This window comes from Patella vulgata, chromosome 3 (assembly GCF_932274485.2).
Source record: "Patella vulgata chromosome 3, xgPatVulg1.2, whole genome shotgun sequence".
NCBI classification, from domain to species: domain Eukaryota; kingdom Metazoa; phylum Mollusca; class Gastropoda; family Patellidae; genus Patella; species Patella vulgata.
The window spans coordinates 50068378-50091446 of NC_065881.2; the positions used below are offsets into that span (position 1 = coordinate 50068378).

The window sequence follows — 23069 nt, forward strand, 5'->3', positions numbered from 1 at the left end:
TAATTTTACTGATATTACCTCTTTAATTTAAACCTAATTTTGCAAATTCATTTGTTATTTAACTAATTTTGAAGAGTTTATACTTTCTTTTAAAATTAATGGGGACAGTGGCGGCCCAGTGAGTAATGCGCCATAGGCATACGAGCCACGGGGCAGGACCAGGGGGGGGGGGGAGCTGCCCCCTAATGTTCAAGCAATCTGACTTTGTTCGAGCGAACTTGTACTGAATTGACTATGGATTAAACATTTTGTCTAGAGCCATTCTGTACTTTGTGAGAAAATTTTCGGGCATCCATCACTATTTGTGAATGTATAGCTGCAAAATACAGTCTGATTGGATGGTTCGAATTCAGGTCGGCATAGACTGGGATTTCGGTTGAAAACCGATTGGAAACTTTGAAGTTGGTTAATTCACGGGCTATAGATCAAATTTTCAATATTTACCCGGGGAGCGCCAGACCCCCATACCCCGCGATGGTTGATTGCTTGTTTGGGATTTGGGATTCAGGTACGTCACCTAAGGTAGGCTATATTGGACCACATTGAAGTTGCTGTGTTCACTGACTGGAATAGCAGGAAAACGCGTCTACGACAGTTAAATTTTCGCCCGAATTTACCCCTCTCCGTGGACTGTAAATGATTGATTGATTTGAATTCGAGTTAGCTACCCAAGTTAGGGTACATTTACATTAGACCACTTTGAAGTTGCTGTAGTCTTCAAGGACAATATTGGTGCCAGTCATTATCACATATGTGATAGAACTGGTTAAACACGTTCCAAATATTATTTTATCACAGAGATCATTGCTACGATAGAGGCGTAATCAATGCTGCAACAATCGGAAATGACGAACGCAAAGGGAAAACACGAGTTATCCCTATATATAACTGACTGCATGAAGTGACGGGTGATAACAGATACATGGGCGAATTTCTGCTCACTAATAATTCATTCGGGGACCAAAAGTTGTTATATAGACTTTAAGAGTATATCTGACAATTCAAAAAAGTAATTGAATGTCATTAGATAAGAGAACACGAATAAAATAGAAACAGTCCATAGATTCACGCGTGTTTATTCATTCTATCCTTATAAAAACATGGTAATGCACGGACTTTTTCTATTTTTCTTTCATGTTCTCTTATCTAGGCCTAGTGACAGTCATTTTTTTTTATGAATTGTCAGATATCCTTTCACAGTCTCACACAACATCTTTTGGTCTTCGAAGGAATTATTAGTGGGTAGAAATTCGCCCATGTAGCTGTTATCACCCGTCACTTCAATCAGTTATATAGAGGGATAACTCGTGTTTTCCTTTTGCGTTCGTCACTTCAAATTGTTGAAACATTGATTCCACATCATTCTATCGTAGCAATGATCTCTGTGATAAAATATTATTTGGAACGTGTTTAACCAGTTCTATCACATATATGATAATGTCTGGCACCAATATTGTCCTTTAAGCAACTAATAATCTCCGGTTACCGGTACTCTTTATAAAAAGTAGTTGTGGGTCTGTCCCTATTTTCTAGACAAACGTTATTACCTCCCTTGAAATTCTTCTGTACATGCTTTTGCAATATCAAAGCTTCTCATTATATATTTAGCACAGATCCAGGCAATGGACTGATTCGCCGTACGAATTAAATGAGTGAATAAAGAATCAAGTAGAACCAACCACAACGGTGCCAAACACCAAAGCTTCAACTAAAAGATTCTGCGACGTTGCATTGATGTCTGAAAACGAAGGTCAAAATGGATAGAGGTTGAGAATAACAAAACCTCTCCTTGCGGCTTTGGTGCTTTGTGTTTGTGCAGTATTAATACTATTATTGAGCCTTTTTACCGTCTACGGTTAGTCAGAGCACGTCAGAGGTTTGTTTATTTCGTTTGTTCTATTTATTTGTTGTGTTATGGATCAATATCATCCCCATTTCTGCCCGTGATTGATATTTCATTACGTTTTGATGCAATAAACATCTTATCTTATCTTTATATAGGCCTATATATCTTATACCATAATGGGGATAGAGTCTAGGGCCTAAGCATAATTTTTTTTTTTTATCAATTTTGATATAAATATAAATTATAATCTTGCATAATGACATTGTATACTGTTGTAATGTATATATAGCTTAATCCTTTTGGCAAGCACGAAGTAAAAAATTACTGAAGATTGTAGGACTAGGAGACGGTGTGGTCATATATATTCATGATGACTAGGGTCGGACCAAAGATCACTTAGTGACTTACACTTGAACCAAGACAGAAGACCAATCGGACAAATGAAAATACCCTAGGCGTAGTCTTGTTTCTGATGCTGCCCCGCCAATCTCGTCCTTGTTCTGTCTTTTCAAATTAAGTGTATGACCGTCACTAGTGACTAAACACTAGTTTTCTCTTGCCCAGCTGGGTGCCAATATCTTGATCTGAGTAGTCTCTATCTTGGTCTGAGTGGTCTTCTCAGTTCTATTTGCCTTGCTTATAATAATGAAGACCCCAAAATTGCTGATACCAAATTTCTACAGATATCTTAATGAAACTACATGTAGATTACAGGGGATGATTGCTCTGAGATACAGTTGTATGATGCCCCACGTGGACCGATATTCCAGGGGCGTAAAAAAAATTTTGAATCCACTAGCCGAGGGCTAGTAGTCTACTGTCAGGCACTAGCCCGGCATTAATATCCACTAGTCCATAGTTTGACAAGGTACAAGATTTGATCTTCAATATTTGGGCATATGTTTTGTTGCCTGCCAACCTATCGTTTTTAATAAAGATCGTAGACTTGATTGCCTAATAATTAAGGATGTATACGGCTACTCGGTTAACCAGTCACGGTTCGCTTGCACTGGTGAAACGGTTCAAAAAACTACAGACCGATATTTGTTTTCATATCATATCTGACCTTCAAAACCAGGAATGGTAGCGACAACAATGTTTTCTTTCACTAAAGACCATATAAATACTTCATATAGCACATGTCATTCATAATATATCACGGTAAATTAACGTCCTTTAATTCCTGCTTGAAGATTTGTATATGTTACATTATTATTAGCACTTACTGCAAAGCACGAGATAGCCTCGACTAAGTAATTGACAAATTAATTGTTTTACTATATTTTTTTTACCTGGTCACTCTATAAAGAGTCTCAAAATGAAACAAATCAGTTTGATGTGCTGATATTTATATTAAAATAGACAGGATAGTAAAATTGTTTATATTATCACTCCATGCTATGTGCCGATAGGGTTAAAGTTGATGACACACGGGTCACTGGAACAATTCATCATGGCGTGTGTGTAATGAACACATGTAGTAAATTCTTTGCAAATACCTGACATGTTAAATAATCAAAATCATCTTGTATTTAAAACTACAAAGGTATGCTTTTGAATATTTATGTCAGAACTAATCTAATATAAAGTATAAGTGAGTCTTTTGTTTTTAAATCAACTGGTTTATACATGACCTGTAAAAGCGTGCAAGATGAAGAAATGTCAAGAATGAATGAATAGAAGGGGTACAAAAAATGTCCATGTGGCAAGTTTTACTACAGAAAATCTATTGTTATGATTGAGTTTTCCTTGGAATTTGAGAAATAAATGTGGGATGTTTTACAGTTTATTTATCTATATCGTCACTAGTTTAATTCACAAACCAATGAAAGGGCACTACACTATCCCAGGACTAGTACGGCTAAATAGATCACTAGCCCGTAAGTTATTTTTGGTAGCCCTGGTCGTCGGGCTAGTGGATTTTTACAACCCTGCGATATTCCTATTAGAGATTCATCTTTCAGAATAAAGAATTATACATGTTTTGATATACATGTACGTACATGTATAAAACAAACGTACCTGATTCCTCTTAATTATAAGAAAAAAATGTCCCTTCGTGCTGTATTTCATCAGATCCGTTTGTCTGGCTATTGAAATGGACTGCTTTCATTTATATTTCAATGCCATGGAAGTTACATGCCCTTGTTTTAAAAAAAGCTGCCTCTAATAAAATTCTAAAATGAACTGATCATATTTGTTGTATTTACTGTAAATGTCAGTGTTATTGTTGTATAGTTGACATAAATACATTTTTATAACAAACAATCGACAGATTTTAAGATATTTGATCAAAAGTGCAATGTACGTGCTTCTGAATTAAAGGTTAACGCAGTGGTCCATGGTGAATACTGACTAGGATTAGACTGATTATCAGTGTGTGTGAAATAGCTTTAACGTCCGCTTCCACGGATCAATTGGTATCGCCGACAATTGCATTATTATTTGATATTTATTTACGTACGTATGATTAAGGGATATTAAGATTGGTGTACAAAACAAGAAAGGACATTGCGGTAATCCATTAAATACCAATATTATTTTCGGTAAAAATTGTGAGCAGTCCAAATTAAATGGCGGTTGTTTATGCATTATTATTCAAGACATCCAGTCTACAAGTTTATTTCTTTTTGTTTATCATTTGTGGATAAGCCAATTTTAAAATTACTTCATTGACTTGTGCTGTGGTATATGTTTTGCTTTGTTCGTCAAGTTTTCAAATTACAAATGGAGCCCATAATTTCACAACGGTAACAATATCAGTATTGATTGAAATAGACCAATATTGAATTCTAATTCATATTTTTACTGTCATGGATAAGTTTGAGTTAGAACTAGGCTATACCACCTGTGTACTAAACAGTTGATTTGCCAAGCTTGTTTTATTAAAAGTAATATTAATTGGAATACTTGATAATTGATATTAAGTACATGTACCAGTAAGTAATTTTATCTCTTTGAATGGGTACTACTGAACTACCTTAATCTTGAAAGCAAGTCATGCCTGATCCTTCAGATACATGTCTTATCTCTAAAGTAAAAAAAAAATAAGTAAGTCGATTATTTTAGAATAAAAATTGTTGATATTTTAACAAGCCTGGAAATAAGGCACTTTTCACAGACATTGTCAGATGCAAGTTGCCCAATTCCACTGGTACCTGTCATTTTATCCAGCAGAGATTTGTCAGTGTTTTATGGATATATTTTTAACACATGTCTGGTTCTAGTTCTTTAATATCTGACATAATGTCAGGTACAACTGAAATCATTATTTCCACTCCAGGCCTGAAAAAAAAAATTCATGAAGGTTGGACTGACATACCTAATGAAAAGTTAGAATTACATGTATTTGTACTTTATTTGTCTAAGAAGTACTAAGACCGATAGCTGGTGGTGTGAAATCATTAGAAACCAACCTAAACTTTACTATAATTAAAATTTGAATTAAAATTGATTGATTTGATCAATTTGATTTTGAATATTTTGTGGACCAAAATGGTTTTTTTATGAAATTAATTTTGATTTTCTTAAAGATACATTATGTAAGATTTAGATAAAGCGCTAGCCATTATTGCTATAATAGTTCGAAAATAGATAATGTAAAATGAATAACTTGAAAATTACATTCAAATTCCTCTATTGCGAGCGAAGATATTAGAATTTGAAGGTTTGACAAGACATTTGCAATAAATGCAACCAACGTACGGGTTGTTTGAAGTCTCCCTCCTCAAATTTTAAAGTTAATCAAAATATGACTGAACCATTCTAATCTATTTAATATCGGAAAAATCTGATGCCATCGAGAGCTGATTATGGCCTGGATCATGTAATTAAAATTAATAATTTAGAAAACATTTCAGGCTTAAAGAAAGACCTGCAATACGCAGATTTAGCTCTTGCATAATATGTTTAAAGGGGCATTATGGGAGATTATATAAAGAGCTGCAGTTCTCACTATATAATAGTTAAAACTAGATAATGTAAAGGGAATTTGCTGAAATTATCAGTCAAATTGATCCACCATGAACCGAGATATTAGCTTTTCAGACCTCACCGTTTGAAAAATGATAGAGCCATAAACAGTCCTCCTGAAAATCCCAAGGAGAGTGATTCACTCTCCTGGAATTTAATTACTTACAATGGAATATATTTTGAGTGTATCTGTAATGCATTTTATTTGTCCAAAAAGTCCAAATAAAATAATCTACTTCAAATTGAATCAAATGCTATCAAGTTTCTGTTTGTTTAATATCTTTAAGAAGACATAAAATTTTTAAAAAAATACTGAACATATACAATAAAAACTGACTAGTGTTCCATATACATGTATAGATGAAGTTGTCACAGTATTTTCATCAAGAAGAGGATACAATTATCATTCATGATGGAAACAAGACTTACAGAATATAACAATAAAAATTTGTCTGCTAAATGCTGCGAAAGCGATCCCTGACTGTTGGCGAGGTTAGATGCGATAACGATAGATAAAGTTGTAAAGGTATTTTCAACAAGAAGAGGAAATAATTATCATTCATGGAAACAAGATATACAGAATAAAAATAATAATTCATCTGCTAAATGCAACCATTTTTCTGCGGCGAAAGGCGATTCCTGTTAGATGAGATAACGCTAGTATCGAAGATCGGTCATATTACGTGATATTGATATAAACGGCCCAGTTATTCAGCCTGCGGTAACCAAAGAATTTTGAATGCAAACTAGTGTTCTTCCGTTTTCGTCGATTAACAAACCACGGTGATTCAATTCAATGAGTTCATTGATTTTTGATGGCTCTCTGAATTCGAAAGGAGCGTGAATTTGAACTCTACTGACACAACATTTAGGTGCGCAATAAGGCCTGGCTTTTGAATTTTTGGCCTAGCCATGAACATCATTACTAAAGTCGGTACAATAAAAAACATAGTCTCGATTCTAATCTAGTAAATTTCACAGGCTAGTGATGACATTAAGAGTTGATTATGGTCTGGATAAGTTAATTAATGTCTTAATTAATAACTTAGATAACACTTCAGGCCTGAAGAGAGACCTGCATTAGGCAGATTTAGCTCTTGCATAATGTATGTTTAAACTATACATGCATTTACTTATATTCTAGGGTGTTACAATTTAGAGCTTTAATTAACAGTTGATTATTTCTAAGTATTATTTATTACATTTACGTACATTTACATATATTATGTAATGTATGTCTAAATCAGCTTTAAGATAATCACCAATCCATACATGTACCATGTGATAAGGAGATATAAGAAATTGTTTGAGACTCTATCAAATAGAGCTGCACACTCGAGCTTGAGAATAATTGTTTGACTGGCCTAGATATCGATGAAGCAAATATTGATGCTTTGGTTTTTTTTTACCTATTAAAGCAAGATTTACAGTTATTCAAGGTTTGACTTGAGCTGATAATCTGTCTTACACAGTGACCTTAAAGACTGGATATTATGTTATCAGTTTAAGGTCATGTACATGTACATGTGTATGACTTAATTAGATACCAGGTAATAATAGCTAATAATATATCAACAGTTCATGACCTGCAATTTCTTTATCATTTACTTTAAACTTTATTGGAAAATGTTTCATTGGATGTTTTGATTACTTTCTAGTTATAGTATTTGATCTGTATGAAGGATAAACCAACCAACTGGAATTGTTTTTAAAAATACAACCATAGTGGAACAAGCAACACACAATTTCCCAACATTATGTCCACCTCACCAAGGACAGCATCCTTTTATATAAGTGATGAGGCTGAGGGAGGAACTCCAAATGAAATAATGGTAAGTATTCTAATAATATCAGTTGATAGTCTTAACCAAGTTTCCCTGATTAATTAGCTTTAGTGTTAATTGATTAAACAATCAAAATTTAAACCTCCCTTGATTAAATCTCCTTTTAGAAGTTTATGGTTTTGGTAAATAAATTGTCCACTATATGTGTCACTGTCTTTACAATTCATGATTTTTTTTATGGTACCAAAAGGTCATTTCTTCTTAACATCTTGATCATATCATTAATTTTACAAAATTTCTTTGTGATCTCTCAACTATTTGCTCTTAAGTATGTTCTTGTGGATGAATTTGAAATTTTTACTTGTGATAGTTTATAATATTATATACGTAAATTGACAACATTTTGTCACATTGGGACATATCGACACAAATATGGCTTTCTTCAGTGTGTACGTCATGTGGAAAGTGATCATTATCAATTACTGTGAAAAAGTTTTAAAATTTCCATAATTCACCATAAAATGAAGCACTGTATACCACTACAGGAAATTTGATTGGAGAGTAAGTCTTATGTGATATGATCATCTGAACACTTTTTTCCAAAAAAATATCAGATGTCAATATAGTAGTTAGTACAGTGTAAGATATAAAACAAACTGTAATTGACACATGATTTTAATTGAATACCATATAACTGAAGCAATGGCCTAAGAAATCCCTCTCTGCTCATTGCTGGATTGACTTCTGATACTTGAGCTTTTGAGGGAGTGTGTCTATTTATCCTGTTCAATCGAAACTATCCCAAGTACAGCAACATGGCAGCCCTTCGTTTAATCTGGGGTCTTCCCTAAAACTTTGGACAGTGATTTAAGGTATTAAAAATGGTGAAAGTCTTGTTCGTCTACATACTGTATTGTTTACATTATATTCGTGTTGATAACCTTGTTTGTCACACATTTTGATTTTCTGCAATATTCTGCTATGCACTGGTTAATTGAGAAAAATAAAATCGTGAGTCGTGACTTAATGTTATGTAAACATATTTGGTCCAATTTGGAGCTTTGTTTAAAGCGTAATCATATTGTTACGCAGTTAGCTATTGGTTGTAAATCAGAATATTGACCAGTCATAATTTGGAACAGAAATTTGCTTCCACTTAAAGCAGTGTTTAGTGGATTAGCTCTAATCAAACGAAACACTGCAGGGAGTATGATTGAATACATTTAGTGTAAAAAAAAATAAAGCCATTGAGGCACTCCAGTAACTCCAGTGCTCAGCTACATGTACATGTATATCATGGAATTTATATTAGACATAGGGCCAGTAGGGGGATGGAATGGTCTAGTGGTTTAGAATGTTGCGCTTTGACCTCTAGTGGAGATATGGGCACCTTCTTAACCTCGTTGGTATTCTCTGTGTACCCTGATTTCCTCCCTCAGGAAAGACCCCTGTGCATGCGCTATGATAATGCTGCGATATCACCCTCAGTGGAAGGGGACGTAAACACTAATAGAAGATATTAGACATATATGTTCCATGGTTATAGGGGGGTTGGATGGCTTAGTGGTTAGCACGTGCGCGCTGTATCATTAAGTCTGTCATTGAGTCAACTGGCGTGGTTTCGAATCCCCGGTTGTACGTGACAAGGAGTAGGGTCGCCTGTCCAACCTCATGGGTTTTCTCTGGGTCCTCCGGTTTCCTCCCACTGCTAAATACCCCTACGCGCAAACGAATTATAGAAATTAAATTGAACCATATGTTAGTCCCAAAATGACCTAGTTTGTGTCGAGTGGACGTTAAACCCCATTTCTCTCTCTCTCTTCATGGTTATATGTAGTAAAGCTAAAGATATTTCTGCTTTATGTTATGTCACAAAATCTCTGATGAAATGTTGATTTGTATTTAGTTTGATTCGACCTCAGTCATATTAATACCTGTCATTTAGTGCTAAGTGGACATCTATAATTAAAACATTAGAATTACTTATCATTTAATTTATTCATTAGTCTTCTTTTTGTCAATGAACTTTAATTGTATGGTTTTTTTTATAGGATTGTGAATTTTTAGATAGGAAGATAATTGTGGGAGTGTGTGCTATGGCCAAGAAATCTGGATCCAAGCCTATGAAAGAAATTTTGCATCGGCTGTTAGAACATTTTGAAAGACTAGAAATTCTTATTTTTGAAGAGAGTGTCATTTTAAATGACCCTATTGAAAAATGGCCAATAGTTGATGCTTTCATTTCTTTCTTTTCTTATGGTTTTCCATTAGATAAGGCAATAGCTTACAGTCAATTACGTAAACCTTATGTCATCAATGATTTAGAAATGCAACATGTTCTGAAAGACAGGTGAGTCTTTAGAATAGAATATACTCTTCAGAAAAAAGTAGGGGATATTCAGAAACAATACAAAACTGCGGAAATGCACTGCTGTTTTTATTAGAGGTAACCAGTGTATGCTAATAACAGGCCAATTGCCTACACATGAAAAACAGTTCAATTGGGCGGCTTATCTGACGGCCCCATTTCACTCACAAAGAGATACACTGTCAAAAGTGAAAATTGACGTTTTTGATTTTTATCTTAATAATGAGTAATTGCTTCACCAATCCTCAGACATTCTGCAATTTGTCGTGGCACACTTCTAATCAACCGTCCAATCACGATTTGGGGCAATCTGAGCCACTCCTCTTGCAGTGCCACGGCCAATTCTTGCGGTGTTGTCGGTTGGAGGTAATCATTCACGACACGAGCGAGGTGGGCACGGGCATTATCATCTTGAAAGATGAAACGTAGATCTGCATGTTGAGCAATGGGCAGAACTATCAGTGTCAGGATGTGGTCACGGTAGTACACACCAGTGACCCTTCCTTGAACAATATGCAAGTCCGTTCTGCTAGTCATGATGATTCCTCCCCATATCATAACAGACCGACGCCCGAATCTGTCATAACGCTCATTTACAAGCCTCCAAATGTGAGCACGCCTATCGGTGAAATCCAGAGTAAATTTGGAAGCATCTGAGAACATTGCATGCGCCCATCGACAATTACCCCAAATTCTACACTGCCTACACCATTGACGCCTGTTTGCCATGTTTTGGCGAGTTAATAGAGGCACAACATGCGGTTGTCCCGCATGCAAATGGGCTGCATGTAGCCGTTTTCTAATCGTTTGGGGTGTAACTCTAATTTCTGTAACTTGGTACAAGTTTACAGAAAGCTGATTGGCCGTTTGTCCTCGATTTCGCAGGACCTGTGTACGAATGTATCGATCCTGGGCTTGTGTAGTGGTTCTAGGACGACCTGAACTAAATCTATCATCAGCATTGTGTGTTTGTTGGTACCGGTTCCACTGTCTGCTGATCACAGACTGTGACACATTAAGCATGTTGGCTACTGCTCGCTGTGTAGAACCTATTTGAAGCATGCCAATAGCAAGTAGACATTCATCATGTTGAAGACGTCTCATTGCAAATTAAACGTAACACATTAAAACAAAGATACACTAAACAGTAAATCTTATGCAAGAACCGATAAGAAAGCAAACATGGATAGGATAAACCAGCACACGGCAGTTTTCATCAACCCTTCCTTGAAGTGTCAATTTTGACAATGAACCCCTCCCACGTGTATGGCGCTATTGCATGTCACACGTGCAGCTCAGTGGTTCTGTTGGGGCGATAAGTTCTTCATCTGTGAACATATATGTGCAAGTAATTAATGAGTGTCTTCTATGTTCTGGGATTAAAGTGGAAGATATCGCTCTCACTGTTGACTTGTTATATTTGCAGAAGAGAAGTGTATAAAGTATTACAAGTTGAAGGAATACCCCATCCTCGATATGCTGTATTAAATCGTGATCTTGGTTCTACAGAAGCACATTATCAAGAAACAGATGATGCTATAGAGGTTAATGGAGTCTTGTTTCCCAAACCGTTTGTTGAGAAACCCGTTGATGCAGAAGATCATAATGTTTATATATTTTTTCCTGTACAGGCTGGTGGTGGTAGTACACGCCTGTTTAGAAAGGTTTGTATTGTTATTGCAAAAAAAGATATCCAATCTTGTAAATTGTTCTGATTAATTGACAAAGGCAGGAAAAGATTTACAAAAATCACAGATCACAAAATGACTACTAGTACCACATTCAGTCCTAATAGAAAAATCAACACTACATTTTCCAGGACCTCTATAAACTTTCAGTAGTTATTAAATATTAATAATTATCTCCAAGAAAACTCAAGTAATTCAGTATGTAAAAAGATTGTGAAATTTGAATGGAAGAAAAATTTAACACAAAAAATAGGCATTTGGCCAAATATTAGCGCTTGCTGTCCTTTACTTCCTAGCTGGGAATACTTATGTCATTTTAAGATAATTTTAGTCATTTTGTGAAGTGGTGCTACTTATTCTCCTGCTTTGTGATTGAATTGAAATTGGTCTGATATGATAAGTGACGAATATGTATTGCAATTTTCTTCACTTGTCAGTGTTTGCAGTTCTGATATTGGCCATCTGATGTTTTAATTATAGAGCGGGAGCCCAGGGGGTTAACCTAGCTGGAAAGTGTACATATTTTCTCCTATATCATATCAATGCATGTACATCTGGTAATATCAGAATGTAAGTCTACCAGGTTTCTGGTGGTGGGCGTGGTATTCCATGCCCATAATGCAATGCCCCCCAACTAGGCTAGATTAGCTCAAAAGTGTACCACATGAAAATCGTACATCAGTGTACCGTACATCTTCAGATATTACAAAAACACCCTGACAGACATTTCTAGTGGTGGGGTACCCCCGACAGAGCTATGTAATTGCCAGACATTTGTAGTGGTGGAGTATCCCTAGGTATTAGTATTCTACGCATCCTGGCTAAAATTTTAATTTTTTAAAACACGGGAACAGTGCCCGCTAATCTATCCTAGTTGGGGGCGTGGCATTTTTGGGCTTATCTGTTAGGGGTTACCCACCGCACAAATTGTCTGGCAGTGGTCATTCATGATTTCCGTCGTGGTACTGAACAACTCCAAGGCTGTTTTAGGTGGTACAGACTTCAGCTAATCTAGCCTAGCTGTGGTCTGGAAATTAGATAACTCTTGTCAGGGATACTCCACCTCTACAAATGTCTTGCAATTACATAGCTCTGTCAGGGGTAACCCAACACTAGAAATGTCTGTCAGAGTGTTTTTGTAATATCTGAAGATGTATGGTACACTGTGGTACGATTTTCATGTGGTACACTTTTGAGCTAATCTAGCCTAGTTTGGGGGGCATTGCATTTTGGGCATGGAATACCACACCCACCACCAGAAACCCGGCTGACTTACATTCTGATGATACCAGATATATATCCATTGATACCATATAGGAGAAAATTGGTACACTTTTCAGCTAGGTTAACCCCCTGGGCTCCTTGTCTATTATGTTTGATTTAAAATAAATCTTCAATCAGAGTTGATAAATGGGATTGAAACAGCACCTCTATCTTACTCTTACTGTTTGAACTTTCAAATATTGATCCTGTTTTGCACCCTAATTTTATTTCTTTTAACTTTTTGAAAGCACAAATTGAGTACATTTAGATTCTGTCACGTTGTAAACTGAAAATTTTATGGGACTTTCCAATAAATTGTGCACATTGAAATTTTTTTTAAATACTTTATTTTGTTGAACTTTTACAGCAGAAAACTACCACTTTTAGAAAGGTTAGACGCTGTTTGACAATTGAATTTACTCAGTTTTGTGCCACAATTGTGCATTATTGGTATATCCCTCATTTTCTTTTTGAAAACATAATGCATGCTGATGTTTTTGGTTCATGTTCATGTGCGGTTTTTATGTTTTAGTAAGTGGTCAAAGTATTTAAACTTACATCTTGTTTTGATTGTGTTCATTGTCTGTTAAAGGTCAGAGGAAAAGATTATCATCAACATCAACATACCTTCATTCACCTTTATTTCCACTATATCTATATTACCATAATTAAAGGACAATATTGGTGCCAGTCATTATCATGTATGTGATAGAACTGGTTAAACACGTTCCAAATATTATTTTATCACAGAGATCATTGCTACGATAGATGCGTAATCAATGTTTCAACAATCGGAAGTGACGAACACAAAAGGAAAACACGAGTTATCCCTCTAAATAACTGACTGATAACAGATACATGGGCGAATTTCTGCTCACTAATAATTTCTTCGAAGACCAAAAGTTGTTGTGAGATGGTGAAAGGATATCTGACAATTCATAAAAAAAATTGACTGTCACTAGATAAGAGAACATGAAAGAAAAATAGAAAAAGTCCATACATTACCATGTTTTTATAAGTATAGAATGAATAAACACACGTGAATGTACAGACTGTTTCTATTTTTCTCGTGTTCTCTTATCTAATGACATTCAATTACTTTTTTGAATTGTCAGATATACTCTTACAGTTTCATATAACAACTTTTGGTCTTCGAAAGAATTTTTAGTGAGCAGAAATTTGCCCATGCATCTGTTATCACTTGTCACTTCAGTTAGTTATATAGAGGGATAACTCATGTTTTCCTTTTGCTTTCGTCACTTCCGATTGTTGAAGCATTGATTACGCATTTATCGTAGCAATGATCTCTGCGATAAAATAATATTTGGAACGTGTTTAACCAGTTCTATCAGTATCACATATGTGATAATGACTGGCACCTATATTGTCCTTTAAATGGATAAATTTGCATACCACAAAAGTAGGAATATTGATATCAGTCCTATAACTCAAATGATGTTCAAATCTTGGCACTGTGTAAAACCAAAATATATTAATAATCATGGCTGTCAACAGCTTACTGTATCCAACATCAACCCCCCCCCCCCCCCCCCCTGTTCTCAAATACAATTTTGAAAACCCTAAATTAGTTACTGGTAGGTACAAAAATAATGCACGCCCAATTCAGGTGTTAAAGGACAATATTGGTGCCAGTCATTATCATATATGTGATAGAACTGGTTAGACACATTCCAAATATTATTTTATCACAGAGATCATTGCTACAATAGCTGTGGAATCAATGTTTCACCAATCGGAAGTGACGAACACAAAAGGAAAACACGAGTTATCCCTCTATTATTAGTGGGCAGAAATTCGCCCATGTACCTGTTATCACTCATCACTTCAATCAGTTATATAGAGAGATAACTCGTGTTTTCCTTTTGCGTTCGTCATTTCCGATCGTTGAAGCATTGATTACGCCTCTATCGTAGCAATGATCACTGTGATAAAATGATATTTGGAATGTGTTTAACCAGTTTTATCGCATATGTGATAATGACTGGCACCAATATTGTCCTTTAATATTTGAATAGCGCGTTGAGTCTTCCACAGAACTGTAAGAGTTGTACGACCTCTGATTTTATTTTAAAAGCCAAATTCTATACCTCATGTGTCTGCACCATAAAATTGTTATTTTCAACTTTTCCCATTCTGTCAAATTCAACATTTTATGTTCTCGATTGATCTGTGGTGTTGTTACGTGATGGTGAAACATCATTCTTCAAGTGCTTATGTGTATCTCCACACAAGATTTTAAACATTCATTTTAAAAAAAAAATAGTCCTGCATTCTCATTGTGTGTCGGTATATTAATTATTTCTAATTAAACAGCCAGAACAAATATAAATTTGATATAGAATCAGTTGGGAAGATGCCCAAGGCCATATATATGTTAAACTTTAGCTCAATTGAAGGTACAGATATGTTTTAATGAATAAAACTTGTTAATCGTAGAAACTTTTATCCTAATTATTTACAACTATCTAAAGCTCTTTTATACATTGTTGAAGAAATACAAATTTTCACTTTCCATGTGAGGTAAACAATAAGTCTCAAAATTTCAGGCTATTAACAAAATGCCTGAATAACCATGTCTGCATATATACTTACCTAGAATATAGTGGTAAGTGATTATCAAGACATTCATAGTACAGTTGAACACTGGAGTTCCCGAAATGAGTTATATAACCCTGATAAGTAAATCTAGCCATCATTTTTAATGGTTCATATTTTTATTTGGGACCTGCAGACAGTAATTTGGCTATTTCATGCAAATTTTGTTGTCCTCCAAAGCTCCAATAGGATCAAGCAAGTTTTTGGAACAAATTTGAATATGTAGTATTGATAAAAAAAATTTATTAAAACTTTTGAAGCCCACATTTTAATTTTATGGGGCCATTAGAACAAATCAAGATAAATTCTAGCCAGGAAACTTAATTTAAGACTGTAGAAAGATAAAGAGTAATTTGGATTAATTTCAAGGTGACCATGAAGATCATACAAATTTGCCTGGGTGATTGATATTAAAACATATGCATTTGATTTGATAGTTGCATGATATTATTATTGTCCTCTGTAGCACTACATTACAACTAAGAGTTATTTCTAAGTGTGTAATAACTGTAGATTAAGTCATAACATACTATATTTTTGAACAGAAATGTATTTAAGCTAGACTTGAAGGAGCTAAATGACAAACTTTGACATAGGACTTCTGGTAGATTGTTTAAGAGACTTTGTCCATGTACATTATAGCATACTGTCCATGGTGTCTGTTGTAGCTTGGCATGAACATAATTACGGTATCTATTAAAAAGTGGAGAAGTGGAGATTGAACCGCACTGGTATAAATATTTCCTTCGTATAGCAAGGGGCATCGTCAGAAAACAGTGATAGATATACACTTGTTAATATCTTATAATTCAAGAACAGGTCACCATTGTAACTCCTATAATTTCGCTATGGTTTCTTGATGAATACCAAAAATGATCAAGCTGAAGGAGATGTACATGTTATAAATATTCAATAACAGTGGCTAATAATAGTATATTAGCATTAGGTGATAAATAACTATGGCTCTAGCATATGTTTCACTTGTCCAATATTTCCATATATTTGACCAAGGTTTCATATGCATGTACATTTTGCTAACTAATTTACAAAGTAATTTTAAAATCTTGTATCAAAATCACTCTAAAAAGTAAAATGCTTGTGTAAGTGATCACTTAACAAAGTCTGGTATACCTATACAGACATTTTCATTGGTCAGTAAGTACAAATGACCTGAACACTGTCTTCAAAGAAAACATGTCAGATAAAATGAAACTTATTTGTTGGTAAACTTTACACTGTATATATTAAGAGCTACAAATGATAGTTTGCACATTAAATTATGCACATATTAATCAAAAAACATTGAATTATATAGACACTTTGCATATACACCAGTACCTCAATCAGTTGATGTTCCAATTGCCTAAATCAATCTTTGCATGAAACCACCTTGTAATAATTATAAGTTGTAATAAATATATTTACTGGTTTTGACATCCATGAATGTATCGTCTATTTACTTACTTTTAAAGTAAGAAACATCAAACATCTATCATGAAATCTAAGTGGATTTATAATATAATTTAGATTTTAACTTAAAGAGGGAATTAAGGGTTTGCAATTTTATGTTGTAGATAAGCTAACTTCTGTCTGATACTGGATTGTTTTTTTTGCAATTTGTGTTTTTTAATTTGGCTGCTGATATAGGGTGATGGACATTGTACATTTATTTTACATTTTAATCATACTCAATCCATTTTTTTAATTTTTTCTAAATCATACTTAATAGATCACAATAAATTTTAATGCTCAGATTACACATATCAATGTGTACTGACATTTATAGGTTTATTATACAAGAAATCAGATCAAAATCATCATTTATGATCTTTCAGATGTATCTTTCTTAGTCTGTTATAAACAGATGAATTGGTTACAATAGATATACCTTATAATCGATTTCTTCATTTAATATTGTAAGTAAGTCCAGCTCTTAATCTTATGTTGATCAGTAAAAGAAAGGTTAGATTGTTAATTTCTGATTTCAGGTTAAAGATAGAAGTAGTGTTTATGGTCCACATAGTCGTGTGAGAAAAGTTGGATCTTATATTTATGAAGATTTTATGCCTACTGATGGTACTGATGTAAAGGTATGTGAACGCCTGACCATGAAATTTCAGTGTGTGAACACTCATTCAAGTTACAGCTAAAACATCAATCTAATTAAAATATAGATCTATATTTCGTTTCGTTTTTTATACTTTCGATGGCCTACACTACATGCAGAGCTAACAAGTTATAGTGGGAGTTCACGTTCTATGACATCAGGTACCAAGCAAGCGACATTTGACCCAATAACGTCAGTCATTCGATTAACCAATTAGCGACCGCCATGCTTTTTTAAATCTACTTTTCCTTTGTTTTGATTTCTATCGCTGGTAATGTCTACCCACAGTTCCACGCAAAAAAGGTCAAACGCTCGATTCGACAGACCATTTGATTGGCTGACCCCTCATTTCAAGCAGAACACGAGTTAAATAACAAGTCTTCCAGATCCAAGTGTAGTAAAGACAAGTAAAAACGAAATTTTGAACTATAAAAAACGAAACGAAATTGGATCTATGTTTTAATCAGATTGCTAAAACATAAAACACACAAATGGATATCCATTAGCATGATATTTCGACTTCCACATAAAGAAGATTAAATCAAACTGAAATACTTATCTAAAAATATAAGTTCATATATTAGCCTCCCCTATTTATACAGTTTTGCTGTCTTATGTTTATTCCATCTTACAATTGATTTTTAGCCCAGATTTGAGTCAGTTATCTGTGGTCAACTTCCCAGCAAGACGATGGTATTAATTTTCAGAATGTCAATTGAAACAAAACATCTTGTTTGACAAAAGAAAGACTTGTAGCATGACAAATAAAACCGTGTAATCAAAATTATTAATAAAACATTATTCTGTGTGGAATTTGCGCAAACCCTTATCAATGTCTGCATAGGAATAATAACAATTTTTAATTTCATGGATCATTAGTTAATTATGATGTGTAATTTGAATATCAGTATGTGCTGTATGAGTATTTGATTGTGTATATTCTAGGTCTATACGGTAGGATTAGATTATGCACATGCTGAAGCTAGAAAATCACCTGCATTAGATGGCAAAGTTGAAAGAGATAGAGACGGAAAGGAGATACGATATCCAGTATTGCTAAGCGCGAAAGAAAAATTGATAGCAAGGAAAGTTTGTATTGCATTTAAGGTAAGTGCTTTGATGAAAATTAATTGTTAATGCAATATTCAGTTATGTGACATAAACAAGATGTTCATAATATTAATACATGTTTGTATTCTGATAATTGGAGTTTGACAAAATGTTTCTATCAGGTGATGAATAGTGATCACCTTGCTGACAATAGACTTAGTCAATTGACCATATTTCTCTTGTAAGAAAATGTTAATCTGATTAGGGGGGTAAGACTAACAAATCATGTTACTGAAAAGTATGCAATAAATCCTTACTTGAAATTTATGAGCAATTTGCATGTTACAAAAGGTTTCCTTTATTTAAAATAAAGTTAAAAACTATCAGTTAATTTGGCCGATTGTATAATTCCAACCTGATGATACATTTTAGTTAACTACAGTGGCTTCAATATAATTTCCTGTTCTATATTGCAATAATTGGAAATTTGTTTTATCTACAGCAAAATGTATGTGGTTTTGATCTTCTAAGGACAAGCGGTCAGTCATATGTATGTGATGTCAATGGTTTTAGTTTTGTAAAGACCTCTAGTAAATATTATGATGATAGTGCTAAAATACTAGGTACTATGATAATGAGAGAGGTGGCGCCACAGTTGCAGTTGCCATGGATACTAGGATGTGCACCAGAAGATCTACCTGTAGTACCAACAGCATCTGGTTCAATGTAAGAATCATTTTTCCTTGTTCCTCTGATGTTGTAGGAATATATCATTACAGTGATGGCAAAATTTCAAAAGCTTTGGATGAATGAATACACATATCACTGAGAGCTCTTATCTTAATCAAAATGTGAAAATAACTGGTAACCTTATAATGAATGCAAGGATGATAATTACATTATACATTATTGACATGCATTCAATGGCATTTCACAAAGTCTATTACAAACGTTAAAAGAATGCTTTACGGAAAACGTATGTTTTGAGTTTCTTTTTAAATTCCGTTACAGTCTGACATTGTTTTACACTTTCTGGATGGGTATTCCAAAGGCGAGGTACTAACATAATGAAAGATCTGTCTGCAAATGTTTCATATTTAGTCTTGGGTATTGATAATGTGTTTTGTGATGACGATCTTGTATTGTATAATGAAGTTGAATTGGCAATCGACTTCAATTAGCAATATATGAAATTCTTTCAGAGAAGCAGTAGAGCTATGGTTGTAACTAACACCAAGAATTAGTTTTGCAGTAAACTTTTCAATTGGCTGGAGAGTAGCTGCTCTCAGGTCACAGAGCAGACTATTTTCATAATCCATAATATGGCAGAAAACTAAAGAGCTGGCAATTTGAAAAGATAATTCTCGCGAAAGAAACTGTCTCAATTTCTGCACATTGAACATTGTCAAAGCAACAGAACGGGTCTTCTGGGCAATACAATGCTTAAAGTTTAAATTTTCGTCCAAATGCATCCCCAGGAATTTAAAATAGGATGAAGACTCTTACTACAGGCGTACCTTTTCGTGATCCAATGAGAATTTTTTGATAAGCGGTTTGACCATAGCAGCTTTCCATACTGAGGCGAAAACACCGGACTCAAACGAATGGTTGATGATTTTCGAAAATGAAATAAATTGAAATGGGGTTTAACATCCTACTGCTCTGCTCTGACTGGGGTAATGAAGACAGGCATACACCATACAGTGTGCTATGAGTGAAATTTTCCTTGGGCAGCGGCACTATGGGCTACTCTTGTATCAAATTCCAACTGCCAATCGATCTTTTATGGACATGCAAATATATACACTGGACCTTCGTTTTTTTGTCCCATACGAAGGAATAGACATTTGTCCTTGTCAGGGCCTCCATCCTGCACCACTGACAAGGGGAAACCATACCAGAAGAGCCTGATGAACTTTCTCGGCTAATACAGGGATCAAACCTGCGAATTCCAGGCTAGCGGAGTCAGCATCTTACCCACTTAGCCACCATGGCTCTGGATTATTTTCGAAATCAGTGGAGCATATTTTTGACTAAAAACGATGTTAATGGGTCATGGTCACACATTGATGGTTTCACATTCTGGATAAGTTTATGAACATCATCTGTATTAACTTCTGTAAATCAGTTGATTGCAGGAACATACATAACATTAACAGGATTTGTCTGTTTTTGATAATTCCTCTAAATTAATCAGCTTGGATGAGCCAGTAAAAAAACTGCCCAAAGGCATATTTTATTCCAAATCCATTTGTTATTAGAAGTTTTGATACCATCAAAAATATTGGTTTTGGGATGTTAAATTTATACAATGTTTTTCTTTTAAAAATATTCTGTAGGATGGAATTAAGATGTGTTGTGGCTGTTGTTCGTCATGGTGATAGAACTCCAAAACAAAAGATGAAAATGGAAGTAAAACATAAAAAGTATATGGTCTATAATAAATAATTTGTGTTATGTTGTAAATTTGAAGAAAAATGTCATTGAACTGAACACTTTTGGTGAAATGAGTACATGTTAAAGTTACTTATTCTATGATTTATTTTTTCCATCTTGGGGACAGACTTAAGAATATTGTTAAAACTAAGCTAGGTCTAGGTTAACTTGTAAATTACCAAATAGACTGGAAATATTAATTTTGTTTTTCGGAAAAGAAGTCACAGCTGTCTCTAAAATGAACAGTTTTTTGACAATTAGTTTGGTCTAACAATGAAAAAAAGTACAGGTCCAAATTTCTGTTTGTATCAAAGTTTAGGGGTTGGGTGTCACTCTGAGTCATTTCCAGTCTGTCATCTAGGTAAACCCACAAGTTCGATCACATGATCATACATGTTGGTTTTATTTATAGTATCTGGTGCAAATTGATTAATAGATTAATTCGAGGGCCACATTAAGATGTGCATTGTTTGATTTTCTTGGCATCTGATAAATCATGACATATATTTACCATTTTTCCCCTTTCATTCTAGATTTTTTGATCTGTTTGAAAAGTATGGAGGTATGAAAAATGGACATCTGAAACTGAAAAAACCTAAACAGTTACAGGAAGTATTGGATGTGGTTCGACATCTTTTATCGAACAATCAAAAAGAAAAAGATCCCGAAGTGGAAGAGAAAAAGGTTAAATTCCAACAACTAAAACTGGTTTTAGAAATGTAAGTTTATTTAATATACATATTTATGTTTTACTTGAAAAATCAGCTATTTGTGCCTAGCACAGTCAGGGCAAGTACAGTCTTTAAGATATACAAGCATTTCATGTGTTTCCTGTCATTAGTAAAGGTAGACCACCATTTTGTTTTTATCAGAAATAAGGATGCAACGATACATACAAAAATAATCATGATTATTGCAAAATGAATAATCGCAATATTGTGGATTATCGTGATGAGATCATTTATCGTGATAATTCAAATAATTATGCTTGAAGTTTTATTATCACGATTATTAAACTGATAAAAGTGTAAAAGTTTTCTTTTTTCTAATGGAAATAAAAGAACTATTATCCAGGCGCATATATAGTTGTACAAACATAGTTGCCGACTGGATAATCAATGATCAACAATCTGGCTAGTGGAGTTGGTTTCTTTGACAACGATGCTCTACTCAACACCGCATGCAGTGGGGTAACTAGAAGCTGTATGTGAGATGTTTTGTTATCCTACTGTCATTTTGGCAAGATTCCACTCCAAATAATACAATATACTTTCCATATTTTATAAATTTGATTCTCCCAAATCATAATTGCAATTAATTTAAAAATGATCATGATATATCACGATACAGTGATTATTGAGAAAGGAGGTGATTATTTAATCACCTGACCCAATAATTACGATTAATCGCAATCCGTGGGCTATTGCTGCATCCTTAGTCACAAGTGACAAGTTTTTGAACGTTTTACATGTTTATTCTCAACTTACTTTAAATGAAAAATGATTTAGATCTTTGAAAGATGCACACTACTCAATGCTTTAATAAAAGACTATATAAAATTTTAGATTTAATGAATATTGTCTATATATGCAAACTATTTTCTAAGATCTGAAATTAAGAGTTAAGCTGATATGTGACAAATATATAATTAAGATGCTTACAGACTGTATATTATAAGAACACAATGTATGTTGCACATTTCTTAATATATAATTTATGTGACTCTTTAAAAATAGGCAACTGCAGTTGTCTTCCTTTGCTGAAAATGTGTCATTCTGTAGTGGAAAGTCTTTAAATAAGGAAGATAACAATATACAATGCATGCTATTCTATTATTATATTAGTATTAGACATGAATTTCAGATCGGATGAAGAATCTTTTATTGAGGTGTTATTTGGTAAGATTAAAGGGCTATCGGTGTTTTAATCAAAATACTTT

At 34.2% G+C, this 23069-nt stretch overlaps 1 protein-coding gene across 12 annotated transcripts in view; it reads left to right on the forward strand.

Moving 5' to 3' along the window:
• Positions 1 to 1591: 1591 nt before the first annotated feature.
• Positions 1592 to 23069, forward strand: part of LOC126815376 (inositol hexakisphosphate and diphosphoinositol-pentakisphosphate kinase 2) — a 55916-nt gene continuing 34438 nt past the window's right edge. For 9 of the 12 annotated variants that reach the window (XM_056099771.1, XM_056099775.1, XM_056099781.1 and 6 more), the window contains exons 1-10: positions 1593 to 1876; positions 7477 to 7650; positions 9654 to 9952; positions 11397 to 11634; positions 13289 to 13312; positions 17526 to 17627; positions 18590 to 18751; positions 19197 to 19420; positions 21034 to 21120; positions 21664 to 21849. In XM_056099771.1, coding sequence (XP_055955746.1) covers positions 7576 to 7650; positions 9654 to 9952; positions 11397 to 11634; positions 13289 to 13312; positions 17526 to 17627; positions 18590 to 18751; positions 19197 to 19420; positions 21034 to 21120; positions 21664 to 21849 — 1397 coding nt within the window. In that variant the 5' untranslated portion in view covers positions 1593 to 1876; positions 7477 to 7575. Of the gene's footprint in view, positions 1877 to 7476; positions 7651 to 9653; positions 9953 to 11396; positions 11635 to 13288; positions 13313 to 17525; positions 17628 to 18589; positions 18752 to 19196; positions 19421 to 21033; positions 21121 to 21663; positions 21850 to 23069 lie in introns of all 12 variants that reach the window. The other 3 variants (XM_056099772.1, XM_056099783.1, XM_056099776.1) reach the window with 3 other exon arrangements.